The sequence below is a fragment of the Pleurodeles waltl genome, chromosome 1_1 (genome assembly GCF_031143425.1).
Source record: "Pleurodeles waltl isolate 20211129_DDA chromosome 1_1, aPleWal1.hap1.20221129, whole genome shotgun sequence".
In the NCBI taxonomy this organism is placed as follows: Eukaryota; Metazoa; Chordata; class Amphibia; order Caudata; family Salamandridae; genus Pleurodeles; species Pleurodeles waltl.
Genome location: NC_090436.1, coordinates 792285586 through 792300029, shown reverse-complemented (window position 1 = coordinate 792300029; position 14444 = coordinate 792285586). Strand labels below are relative to the sequence as shown.

The 14444-nt window shown below is 38.1% G+C and overlaps 1 protein-coding gene across 1 annotated transcript in view; it reads left to right on the top strand.

The window, feature by feature from the left end:
* The window catches only part of DAPK1 (death associated protein kinase 1), a 521159-nt gene that overhangs the window by 259992 nt on the left and 246723 nt on the right, over nt 1–14444 (top strand). The window contains exons 8-9 of the mRNA XM_069228171.1: nt 396–548; nt 854–899. Of these exons, the coding sequence (XP_069084272.1) occupies nt 396–548; nt 854–899 (199 nt within the window). The remainder of the gene's footprint in view (nt 1–395; nt 549–853; nt 900–14444) is intronic.

Below are 14444 nucleotides of genomic sequence, written 5' to 3'. Positions count from 1 at the left end.
AATGATTCAGTGTTAACTTGGAGAGATGTTTCCTTGTTTGTAATAAATTTGAATAGCACTTCCATTTCATCATATGAAATATGTATGCGTTTCTTGTCAGCTCTGCATAATACTTTGTTTTGGGCTAGTGGCCCTCTTTGAAAACAAGCACATTGATACAGTGACATCATGATACTTCAGTTCCCTACACCACAGTCTGTACTATCAACTGGCGTAGGACCATGGCTTGAGTGGATTTCATATCTAGATGGCTGTAGTTTGTTCTTGGGAAATTGCGAAATGCTTAAGTGGATTTCATCTGTACATGCCTGTAGTTTATTCTTCTTCCTTATTAGAAGGATGAGTTGCATATTTTCTAAGTTATTTCAGTCAACTGTCCCTTTTTCTGTTTACAGCTTAAGCGGGGCATCCCCATTTCTGGGCGAATCCAAACAGGAGACGTTGGCGAATGTGTCTGCTGTGAACTATGAGTTTGATGATGAGTTCTTCAGTAATACTAGTAATTTAGCCAAAGATTTTATACGGAGACTTCTCGTCAAGGATCCAAAGTGAGTGACATATTTATGACTGTATTCCTTGGTGGATGTTAGGCTTTTGAATTGAAATAACTGTTTGTCAGCTCCAAAATGTTGTTGTATTTATGATCTCACTCATGTACTTCACCTTGTATATTGCCTCAGCTAAAGAAAATAATTCATGTGCAGGCTGACATAGGTCTGTCAAAGGATTTTGTTGCAGGAAAGACCTGCAGTATGCTATGAATTCTTCAGTGTTGCATTGTTAGTCGTCATCTTTTATGTCTTCAGTGCCTAAGGTTGTCTAACTCTAACCATGTTTTGTTCCTTTATGAAAGGAGAAGAATGACGATTGAAGAGAGTTTGAACCACCCATGGATCAAGGTATATTTTTATTTGTTTTTGTAAATTCTCTTCACTACTTAATATTATCCTTTGCTTCATCTTGAGCATTGGACTAAGTTATAGTTCAAACTGCAAATAGAATAGTTCATAAATAGCATGCCTTTAAGATTTGATACCGTAGAGATTGTAGAAGTTGTTAATTTATGGCCTGGCAGAAGTTACTACTAAGCTAGAAACCTGGGAGCTTGACACCATGTTTTTCATATGTTCGCATGTATCTTCCAGTTACTACTTTTAATGAACTGTATGTGCAGTGCAGCTCATTAGGAAACATGTCACAGCTTCCATTTAGAGAAAAGAAAAGAAAAAGTATTAGTTCGAAGTCACAGGTGGGTTGTCTACTTTTCAGGTCTTGATATTTAAGCATTGCCGATATTAAAAGGGCCTAATTAAGAGGATGAGAAGTTGCCTCTTGCTGTGAAACAGGGCCCAGAAGATGTAGGTATGGACAGAGAATTTTGAGCCAGCTGTATGTCCATTTCATTTTGCGAGTCTCTAATTGCAACTTTTTGCCAGTCGCAGTTAGAGACTCACAAAATAACATGTACAAATGTTTCTCAGACACATTTAGCGGTTCCCAGTGGTTCCACGAAGACCTACCTCATCAATATTCATGATGTAGGTCACAATTTGCAACGTCATTGGGAATGCCCACACTCACAGGGATAGTGGCCTGCTGGGTCAGCAGACCACAAGGTATATGACTACTTGTAGATGAAACAGTTTTTATTTCTGAAAAGCAGCCCCTTTTCCTTAAAGGAAAACGGGATGCATTTCAAATAAAAAAGGAAAGTTTTTTTTTTCTTCATTTTTTCAGATTAGGCAGTGGTCTGTGGACCACTCCTGCTCTGAAAAAAATATTTACCCTTCCATTCACAAAGGGGGAGGGGTCCAGGGGGACCCCTTCCCGTTTGCGAATGGGTTACCACCAACTTGGAGTTGGTGGTAACTGTGAATGTTTTGCGACTGCATTCACTGTTGCAAAACATTCCTACATGCCAGAATGATTCGGTATTGGGAAAGGACCCCCTAAACATGCCCCTTCCTAATACCGAATCACAAAAGCAAAATGCGATTCAGTAAACAAGTTACAGAGTCGCATTTTGCTTTGGTACAAATGGCCGATGGGCCGTTTGCGACGGGGAAAAATGCTTCGTACATCTGGCCTATAGTGTTGGAGGTTACTTTTCTTGTGAGGCAGTTTGTTTTAGGAATTTGCAAAAGTATAAGCTGAACTGACTAATAGGCAGTGGGAGGAGGCAGAAAGAATATAAGAGTAAAAGTGAATGAAGTGGCGAAAATATAATCAATGATGGTCATGAAATATGAATGGGAAAGTTATGCAAATGCACAACTGTTTGTCTACTGAGGGTAGTGAATCTGAAGGGTTTTGTATTTAAGAATGACCGGTTTGCAATTGATTCAATAGTGAAGCTATGGCCAGTGAGAGGGCTGGCAAATAGTGAAATGGATGATCTATGTACTAAATGGTTCTGGATACATTTGGTAGGCAGATAGGCATCTGAATAGTTGATTAGAGTAAATCAGGTGGAAGGTGTTAGTGCAGTGAGCGTGATCTTTATGGCATTCTGGTGAAGGAAAATGTGGTATTGTGAGATGTGCAAGTTCTACCCTCTGCTTCGTCCAGCAACTCTAATTGTCATTTAAGTGTAATGCAGAAGAGACTGGTAAGGTGGCATCAATTTTCTATTGCAGATGTTGGTGGATAAATGAATTGTGATGTTGGGTAGGGTGTTTTGAGAAAGGTATAGAGACACACACTGGCTTGATTAAGTATGCATACTGGAGATGTCTGAAGTAAATGAATGCTAGAAATATCAGCATCCACCTCCAGTGGATTTAGTTTTTCAAATATTACCAATATCACTTTGAAAATGGAGCGCATATAAATGGAAATTGATAGTTTAACCTAGATGTAATAGGATCTATTTTCAGTGGTCCACCAAGGGCACAAATGTCCACCAAGCCTGCACTACATTCATGGACGGTGATTCACCAAGATGCCAAGGATAATGGAAGTGACATCACACACTTTTTGATCCTATTGACATCACAGAAAGAGATGATCTGACCTTTGGCCCTACATGTCCCTGGGAAGTTGTCACATGACTTTAACTCTGAAGACATTGCAGTATTTGACATCGCTGAAGTGCTGTAGTCCACAACTATATTTTATTGTGTTGGGACCTCATCTGTCATCGTCAGATGTTGAATAATTTGACCATGCTTTCATTTTACCATATTCCACCTATGGGAATCACCTACGTGCAGATTTTTCATTTGAAATGGAAAATGGACTCAAGCTTGTGATGAATGTGGAGATGCCCAGGCTCTTTAAAAGTATTACTTTCATGAGCTGCAATAACATAAGTATTGGATTGACATAATGACAAATTCGCTTAGGCCATTAGGTAACACACAGATTTCTGAGGGTCCTCATTAGCAATCACTTGCTATCTGGTACCCAATATTATTTAAGTAAACTGGTAAGAGGGTCCCAAATGTAAGATAATACCACTGCAGTGAGTACTGTGCTTGCTTTTGAGAAAATTACCTGATGGATCACGGTCCACACATTGCATTCATGCTAGCGTGACCTGCTGATAGCCCTGTGCTTAGTGGAATGGTAACTAGAGGTTCTCTGTATTAGAGCCAGGACTTGGGGAGTTTCAGCCACTCGAAGAGGAAAACTGACCTGAATAAACTTAGTTTAAAAGTAGTCCCAGGATTGTGCAACTCAGCTCCTCTGTGTATGCTCTTTTCAGCACTGTTATACCCTATTCTCTGATGATCCAGTTTATTTCCTGTTTAACTTAAGAGAGTCTTAGGTTGGTAGTGTTCACAATGTACATATATAAACACTGAATTGCTTATGCCTTTTCAAGTATAGAATCTAGAAACTGGAGCTTCCTGTCACTAGCTGTCAGAAATTAGATACCTGTATTTGTAGGACACATTGGCTGTGCTTGTCTTTACTTTAATGAATAATCAAATGTAAAAAATATTTTAGCCTATATTTTTTGTTATACTGAAAGATGATGTGACCATAAGAAGAGTGCGATTTTACATACATAATAATATGATCACCACGGTGTTTTGTGCTAAATGGGAAGGAACAGTTTAACAAATACATTAAAGAAGTTAATTTAGAATAAAATGTTTCTCTATAATTCAAACCTATATTCATTTGCATATTAAGTAGATTCCACAATAATGGTGTCCTAGTTGGCATACAGGTCAGTGAAAACTCTTGGCCAGAAATATTACTTTGGTTGTTATATCCTTGACCCTCCCCAAAAGTGAAAACTGTTAAATTTGTTTTGGACCGTCCCTTCTTCCATATGAAGCACAGCATGAAACTCACCCTGGCCATGGTAGTATCCATTCTGGGATACTGCAACATTGTATATGCAAGGCTGGCAAAGAAAGAGCTCAGAAACGTGAGAGGATTCAAAGGCAGGCGGCCAGAGTTTGCCAAAAGTTGAAGAATTCTGACTATGTTATCTTGCACTAAAAGAGCTACACTGCATCTCAGTGGGAAAAGACCCACATTCATAATCGTCTGCACCATTTACAGTTTATCTTGAGTGAGTACCAGGAATATTTGCAGCACCTGTTTGTGCCTTAGACCCCAAGCCATGCCCTCAAAAACTGCAATTCTAGGGTGTTCTTCAATCAGGATTCATTTGCTCTAAACATTTGATTGAACCTATCAAACAACTGGACTGATAACTGTAAAACGACCTGCAGATCAGAGAGCTGTCCCATCCGCCATCCTTCTAAAACCTTGAAGATTAACCTATTCAAAGAGGCCTTCAGGATCCATTCATCCTCCTTTAGGGCCACTCCTCCCCACCACCTTTAAAGAAGAGATTTGAGTCTCTTCGCCCACCCTCATACCCACACATTTGTGTTAGTCAATTTTCAAGCCTTTAAAAAGATCATCTGAATTCTCCTTCATCCTCGGGAGGTCAACAACCGGAGCTTCATGATCAGACTGCCGTAAAGTAGGCAAACGTCAACATTTCAGTGTTTTGTCAAACAAATAGCTTTGCCGTTTGGAACTAGACTTGAAATCTCTTTTCATGAGCATTATAAGGATACTTATGCTCTATGCAGAGATAGAGTGGGATAGGCCCGTGGATGAAAGCAGGGCCACCCAGTTCCTGTTTATGTTTTGGGTCAAAGCATAGGCTTCACGTCGAAGTTATCACATAGTATTTATCATAGAGTACCTTATTCCTCTTCGTAATCAACGCAGTGGCATCTCCATTAAATACAAACAGCAAATAGACTTGCAAGCAATAAAGGCAAATGTGTGCAAAGCAAGGCATTTTACTTGTTTTCACTGAAATAATGAAGTTAAGTAAACGTTGAAAACATTACACTTAGAACACTACATACTAATCTGAATCATATCCAGTGAAAATAATTTTGTTTGAATCCTGTGATATAAGTATGGATAAAAATCACGCTATAGAGACCGGCCTTTGGAGGAAATAAATATGTTACTGTGCCAACATTTCTTCTTAGAAAGAGAAAACATACAGCAAGACAGACTTACTCAGTAGTTATTCCTAACATTCGGGTCCTGTCAGCCACGTGTGTAAGGAGTGCCCTTTCTCCCTTTCCATGGTGAGGTACCCCAGTAGCTTCTGGAATTGCTGTCAGGGAGGACGTCAGGTCCATGTTCATGCAGCAGTAGCTGGTATGTCCACTGCATAAACTTTGCATGTCCTTTTAGTGATGAAAATCGTGGAAAAGTGGGTTATTCATTTTGGTTGGGTGGCTTCACTGTCGCGATAAAGCACTGTCTGACTAGGTTACACCACAGTTCAATAAGAACACTGCTCGACCCTTGGTGGTTGTGTTACAGGTAGGACACTTTTCCTCAGAAAAAGGCGTGAAGAGTCAAGCAGTATGAATCATCATTAAAGTCAAGAGAGCAACATGAAATATCAATAAAGTCAATATAGCATCACAGTAAAAATAAAAACAATGTAATACCTAAAATGCAAAAAATGGTTAAAATAGGAAGAAAGGAACTGTAGATATAGGTATTTTACATTTTTACTGTAAAAAGCATCTAGATACCAAGCATACCAATCAAAGCCAGTGTTTTCTTTAGCCCAGAGTTAAGAATAGAGTGGCAATTATATTGAAAACAGTCAATACGTGTTTCATCTCAAAAAGCTTCTCTTAGGGCTCTGATGGTAAATTAAAAAACGAAAGTATGTATTCCATGATGGAACATTGATCTGCCCTAATAGTGGTAGAGTCGAAAATAGTTGTAGGTCTGGTGGTCATCACTTGATAGTGCATGTCTGGGCCAGCCAATAAGAAAATAACTTAAACTCAAAGTATGATGTGGTCCAAGTAGAAATACCTTAGTCAGAGATATAATTACACCTTTTCGGTCTGTGGTAAGCTGATATGGAGGTATGAGCAAGTGTAGCCTGTTTCTCCATGATGATAGATTGTCTCTTTCTTTTCTTTTCTAACTTTGGGACTTTGGCTTGCTCGCAGGTCTGAAGTTCTGACTTTGTTTTTTTTCCTCCAGTTCTCACATTTCCACCAGGACAAGGCAGAACGCTATACCAATACTATCTCCAATAGTTTTGGTGCTTATTTTCGGTGGTTACATGATAGCCTTGATGTTTTCTGGAAAATAGTCTTTGAGTGGAACTTGCTGGAAATCTATAGCCGGGAAAGATACACTTTTCTGTGGGAGCTGTAGAGGCCAAACAAATGTCAAACACCGATGCATGCTGGAAGAGTCACTCATGGTCTCTCCTAAGCTTCTAGGAATCCCCAAAGGGTCCAGCCTCTTTCCAGCCAGGGTTTCCAAAAGGTCACATGCAGTCCACTCCCACCAGGGCAGCTGAATTTTATACGTATGATGGTGTCCTTCTTTATCCTTTTGTGTCACTGAAGCTATAAAAGGGATAAGCAACTGACCCTTGGAAAGCACATCTAGTACCTGGATTTAAGTGGAGAGCAGGGGACACCTTTTCAGGTAGGTCAGACAGCATTCTTCCTTTGCTGATGCTTCTTCCTTGTTCAGGATGATGAAGTGCAATGTTTATCCTGTGCATCATTCAGTGACTGGTGACTTCTCTAGGCCCAATCCCTGTAGTTTGCCTCACTAGACTTGGATATGGTGGCTTATTGTATCCCGTTAGCGCACCACATTTGTATGTCTCACCTGGGTGCTCATAACTGTCCCCTGATCTAAGGGAATCTGGCAGAACTGGTTTATTGCTGTCAGGCTACCAGGAAGCATAAAATATGATTTTCAAATGTTATGTTTCCACTATATTTATATAAAACATGTTCCTTACCATTGGAATATGATATTTGTTAAGTATTAAAAAAAAAAAAACACTTTAGGAAGTTTTAGCATAGTCTTCACCTCCTCTCATTCTTATAAGCATTTTGTGAGCCAATGGCTAATGGTTTTGTAAATCGAGCCCAGTGTATGGAGTGCATTAGTCCTTGGTATTTGTTGGGTTATATTTCTTCAATCCACAACTTAGTGTGTCCAACCAAATATCATTCACACATTTTTTACATCGGTTTCTTGGTTGGAGAGTTTAGGAAAATAGGTTACCAATGGAGATTAACTTTCATGCTGGATAATGCTTTTAAGTTGGAAGCTCCAGTTCTCTGGTAAAGTTTCTTTAGATTTTCATCTGTGTTGATTGTGATAGGTACCTAAAATCTGGTATGTCTCTTTTTTCAACCTGCTGCCTTAGGAACTAGTGTAGATAGCAGCACCAATTAAGCTAAGCTGGCTACTAGCCAAAAGTAGAAATTATGTGTCTTTCAGGCATCTGGAAGTCAACTTGGTTTGTTGTTGTGATACACTCTTACCCCATATCTGATGTATATAATTCTAATTATTTTAAAGTTTGATTAAGCAAATGTGATGGAGAGCTGGAGTTCCGGAAGGATTCCTGTGTAGCTATTATTCACACAGACCCCTCACATTATTTGTAAATGTATCTCTCCTTGTAGCCCAGCATCCTGGGTAACAAATTACCCTTGCCACCCCTTTGGCACTGATCCTTTTAGTGCATTCAGATGTTGTGACCTGAAGGCTGCCTGTACATCTCCATACATGGGGTGCCATCATAGCTGTCGCATGAATAGACTTATCTCTAGAGCTCTAGTACTTTTGCCTTGGTGGCTTCTCTCTCTTTTGGAATACTAGTCAGCATAGTTGTAGAGGTTGTTTTCTAAATTCAAATCTCATGCCCTTCTTTTCATCCAGTGTCCATCACCTTTAGAGGAACCCTCCATGTAGGGAATTTGTATATACTGCAAATCCTTTTAGATGCAAATGAGAGACGCTTTGTCCTTTAATTGTTTTTGTTCACCTCAGCGTCTAGTCAAAAACTCTAATAAGTGGGATGGGAGGTGAAGAGAAAAAGGAATAAGTCTCCAACTACATTGGACATGTAGAAGCACACTGAAAAGTAATTATTTCTGGATTCCCAGCCAGGCTCAGCTCACAGTGAAGAGAAAAGGCATGGATCCTGATGCCAGTGTACATGTTCTCTCTCTCTGTCTCCCTTCCCTCTCTCTGTCTTAAAAGACTTTGCCTCTTTAAAGAATCTGTTTTAGATTTTAACTGATGTTAGCCTTCCATTCATTAATCTGCTTCACATGAAGAGAATATCACAAGTTTACAGTAAGTACCTTTTAGGGGAAACATCCTTCACCACAAAGTTGTTCCTTTACAACGCAGCTCTTTACCATGCATACACCTTTACCACACATGCCTTTACTACACAGTGTAAGTATGGTTAAGGTAAATATTTCCATATGTGTGTGTGTGTCACATATATTTCTTTCTCTCTCTCTCTCTCTCTCTCTCTCTCTCTCTCTCTCTCTCTCTCTCTCTCTCTCTCTCTCTATATATATATATATATATATATATATATATATATATAAAATGTGGGTTTGTGGTGGGTATGGGTATAGGGGGAGTATAGGGTGATATGAATTATTTTAGGCTTTAGAGGTATAGGGTGGTAAATGTATTTTAGGGGTAGATAAGGGCATAGGGTAATTAGGGTTTTTAGGTTTTAGGGGTGGGTATGGGTATTGGGTGGTAAGGGTTTTTTAGGGTTTATGGGTGAGTAGGGGAATGGGGTGGTGAGGGATTTCTAGAGTTTAGGGGTGAGTGAGGGTATTGGGTTGTAAGATTTGTTTAGGGTATAGGGGTCCATATGGGTATAGGGTGGTATGGATATTTTATGGTTTGGGGTAGATGAGGACATAAGGTAGTAAGGAATTTTGTAGGCTTTAGGGGTGGGTAGGGGTATGGGGTGGTAAGGGTTTTCTAGAGTTAAAGTGTGGGTAAAGGTATTGCATGAGTAGGGTATTTTACGGTGGTTAGGGATGGGTAGGGCATAGGATGGTAAAAGTAGTTTTTTAGGGTTTAGGGGTGGGTAGGGGAATATGGTGGTAACAATAATTAATAAAGAGGTTTACGGTGGTCTCTCCCATTAAAAAAAAAATATATATATATATATTTTTTTTTTAATGGGAGAGACCACCGTAAACCTCTTTATTAATTATTGTTACCACCATATTCCCCTACCCACCCCTAAACCCTAAAAAACTACTTTATACCTTACATTATAACTTTTTACTATATATATATATATATTGGGGGTGTCAACCACCAATATATATATCACAAAAGAATGGGAAGCACTCCGTAGCAGACTTAGCTGTTTATTTAGTTATAAACAGTCAATGATTTTCAACCACAATGGTATTGTTCACAACGGTGAGTCCTACTTTCATGTCCATAATATATTCTTTTTAGAGACCCCAGAGCATTCTGGATCTCATAATTTAGGCCCCTATTTTCAAGAAAACACTTAATAAAAACATTTTTTAACCATTAAATAAACTAATTCTTATATGCTCCATTATTTCATTATTTTACAATATTTTTACATCTTGTTTTGCTTTGAAGAACTTCATCTGCTCCAAAAGTTTTTATATTCTAAAAGTAAACCATTTTTATACCCTGAGTGGGAAATTGCTGAAATTCGAGTTCATATTCTTAACTCACAGTGAGATATGTCTGTTCGAAATAAATGTTATGACCTTATGTTGGTTAAAATCGTGTCCTACTGACTTAAATTATCTTCCTCTTCAAAGGTCTGAGCCAACTGTTTTTAAAGGCATGAGAGAAAATCTTCTACCTCTTCAAATTTGATGGTAGTCTATTATCCTTCAGTTCCATTATGCATTATCAAGGTTTAAACCTCCCGGGTACTTTGTTTTGAGTCTCATAATATACCTCCACTCTTTTCATCTCAATGTTTGAACTTCGTCTCCTCCTATAGGTGATAAGGGTACTATGCCCACCCTATAATATCGCAAACCTCTACACATGGAGTCAGTATGTACCTTATTGATATTGCGTATGTTGCATCTTTGTTCTCTGTGGCTCTAATATGTTCCAGGATTCTCTTTTCCAATTGACAGATGGTACTTCCAACATATCTCAGCCCACACTGGCATTCAAGAATATATACAACATACATGGTTTCACAAGTGACCTTTTGATGAATGAAAACTTCTTTACCCTTTGCATCTCTATATGATTTCGTATTTTTCTCTATAGTGCAGGCTTTGCAACGGAGACATTTTCTAAATCCTTTACTCATGTCATCTAGCCAATATTTACACTGTCTATCCTCAAAGTAGTAATGCACTAACATATCTTTTATAGATGGAGCTTTTAATAAAGGCAGTGGAAACTGATGGTCCTATTTTCCCACTAGATCGGGATCTTCCCCCAATACATGACAATGTTTCTGAAGAATATTTCTAATTCTACTGCTTTCCTTATTATACGACAGTATGACTCTTAGTTTAGATACTTGTGATTTGTCTGTAATGTATCTATCTATTTTGTTGGGTTTGCACTAACATATCACTTCGATTTGCTTGTCTCGCCTTCTCCAAACCTCTTCGTATATCATCTTGTTTGTATTCTCTTGGCAAATCTCACTGTGAGTTAAGAATCTGAACTCGAATTTCCAACTTGGGATATAAAAAAAAACGGTTAACGTTTATTATATAAAACATTTCTGAGCACATGAAGGTCTACAAAGCAAAACAAGATGTATAAATAATGAAATAATGGAGCATATAAGAATTTGTTTATTTAAAGGTTTCAAAAAGTTTGCTTTTTCTAAGTGTTTTCATGAAAATATGGGCCTGAACTACGAGATCCGGAATGCTTTGGGGTCTCTAAAAGGTATATATTATGGACATGAAAGTAGGACTAACAGTTGTGAACAAGACCTTTGTGGTTGAAACACGTTGACTGTTGATAACTAAATAAACCGCTAAGTATGCAACATATGCTACAGAGGGCTTCCCAATTTGCAATTATCTGGAGTTGGTCTAACCTCCCGGGAGCACTGGCCTGAGTGGTGTGCTATTTTCTTTAGATTGAGTTGGAGAAAAAAAAAAAATGTGTGTGTGTGTGTGTGTGTCACACAGCAAGCCGCTACAGTGGAAAAAATCAAAAGTTAAAATAACTTTATTGTTAGCTGTGACAAAAAGATATCTTTTTTTTTTTTTTTTTTTTTTTTTTAAACCTTTCGAAAGTCACTGGAAAAAAAACAAAGGTTATAGTAATGTTATAGTTATGTTAATTTGTCAGTGAAAACATTAACATTTTGAGCTAAAAGAATACCAACTAAAACACAGAAATTCACCAGTTTTTGTGAGAGCTGTTATTTTATTCTGAATAAAAGTGCTTGGAAATTACTTAAACTGGGCCTCAGCATTTCGTCTTGGCTGTTGCTATATTACATAGGATACTTCACCTATGATGCTGAGGCCGCACTGCAGAGTTGGGGCCCCCGATGGAGGCTGTATTTGGATTCTCCTATATATACATAGCGATAGAAATATGTGTGTATATATATATATATATATATATATATATATATATATATATATATATATATATGAATGTATCATATATTTCGCTTACCTTATTTATACTTACCTGTGTGGTGAAGGCATGTGTTGTAAAAAAAAAAAAAAGTGTGGTAAAGGCATGCTTGGTAAATGCATGCTTTTTAATGCCGTACAACCCTACTTAGCCATAACAATCACTATGCAATGCAGTTGTCCAAGCTGAAGACTTGGGCACTCAATAAAGGGTAGCTTAATTATTTAAAATGTAGCCATCTCTGAAAGTGCTGATTTGCAGGCACTCAACCCACAGCAGCAATCATTAATTTTGCATCCCATAATGGGTCACACAATTTCAACAATCCTTGGAGAGTTGGCTGACTCCACAGCCTGTTCAGTGGCTCCTAATGAATGATCATTAGTTTTACTGCACTGATTTTTGATTAAATAGTGTGGGAGTAAATGGAAAGCCCAAAATTTAGACACCCCAATAGTTACTGAAATAAGATTTCTCATAATTAACTGACTCTTAGACGGTGGTAACCTCAATTTCATGAGGCAATGTGTGCCCTCATAAAGGCACTCAAAATATCATCAAGCAAAAAAGATAGAAATAAAGTATGTATGAACCCACCTATAAACTGAGTTCTAGATCAATTAACATTTAAATGGTGTTATTACAAAATTCAAAAATCAGTGGTACAGATTCAATGCCATGGAGCCTTTCAAATGCAGGGCTATACAAAGTATGTCAAATAGTCTGTGTCTCAATGGGCATCAGACTCTGAAAATACTTGAACAGGATCCCTAGTAGAACAGGAAAGTGCTCTGAAAATCCCTGCTTACCCCCAAAATCAAGGGTACTTATACAAAATTCTTGCATAGACGAGAACTTTTGCAGAATCATCATGGTGTGATAGAATGTGTAATTGATTCAGAAAATTAGACCACAAGAAAAATAAAAGGCACATTACCTTAACACCTCCAAGTGCTATCCCACTACATTGATAGTTATTCAGCCCCGTTAATGCTAATGTTATCTGGAGATATTCGAACAAACAAGTTACATTTACAGTGTCATGCAATTTGACTGAATAGGTGTCAGGAAATATCAGAAGACTGATATTATGTTGCCAGCTATATCTGAGCTAGAGAAAGTTCATCGTGAGCAGAACTACGACTAGTGAAAAATATTTTACAACATGTCTGCTTGACTGTATGCTGGGGAGCCTCCAGGGAGAGGATGGGGGCAGGGGGAGGAGTCCTCAAAGAGTGACAGAGATGTCTTCCATCTTGGTTAGATTGGTGTTTTACATGGAAATATGATCTAGTTAGCATCCATTAGAAAATCACACCGTCACACATCATAGAAAACGCCTTTCAAAGGAAATAAATACATTTAAAAAAAAAAATCTGTACATGTGGAATCTAGTGTAAAATTGCATACTGCACATTATTAATGCACAAACATTATAAATCCATAAAATTATTTTACATTAGTGCCTGTAGCATAACTTTGACTGGCTTATTACAGTTATAAATAGCTGTTTCTTCAGGGATCCAGATTTATAGTTATGTTTACTTCACAGCCTAGGTCTCTTGATGCCTTGTATACAGAAGACATCATATATATTTCATGGGATCTTTTATTGCTCAGTGATATTTCAAGAAAGCTTTTTATCTATTCAGTTTTGCTTCCACTTCTCCCTCGAGCTACTGGTTCGGTTATATTAGTGCCGCTAGGCAGTGTGTTTGACAACACAACGTGCCAAATAATGAATCTTTAAAATGTATGCCTAACTGTTCAGCAAACCAGCAACAGCTAGTTTTTTTTAAGTGTGACAATCACCTCACTATTAAATATTTTTCCCTGAGATATACTGAGGTAAATCTCAGCAGTTTTGCTTGGTTTCCATCAGCAGTCCAGGCATCTACCTTCACTCTCATTCTGCCTTCCAGATCACCGAAATAGACCTGTATAAAGATTGCAATTAATGTTTATCTCATCAAAGACCATTATGGCAGAAGCCTGAGATGGTTCTTTCCTTTGATTCAATTTTGAATAAAATATTTAAAGTTCATATTTACGCAAAACAATAAAGTTAGTCAGATTTCTACCACCTGCTGCCTTCTACCTGGCTGGGCCATTAGGTGCCATCCCAGCTGGAGGTGCTGTTGATGGGTCTAAAAAGCTCCTCAATAATGAATTTCCGAAGTAGTGCAAGGTCAGATGCATCAGGTCTCAGTACTATAAGTTATAAGCGTCAGCTTGAGTCTGGTAAATTCTTATACAACATTTTCTATTTTCTATGGTTGATGAAACCACTTTATGTACTATTACCCAGGTATACATATGGGTGTTTTAACAAATCTTTTCCGGACAGTTGAATATGTTTATCTCATTGAAGTTCCTCTACATCTTCGAGAATTTCACAGTGATAGATCTCTCCAAATACGTTGTCTTCTTTTTACCCACGAAAACCTGTTGCATATAATGCATTTGCGTAATCCTTATGGCTTTGAGGTACATGTATTGTAGCCATG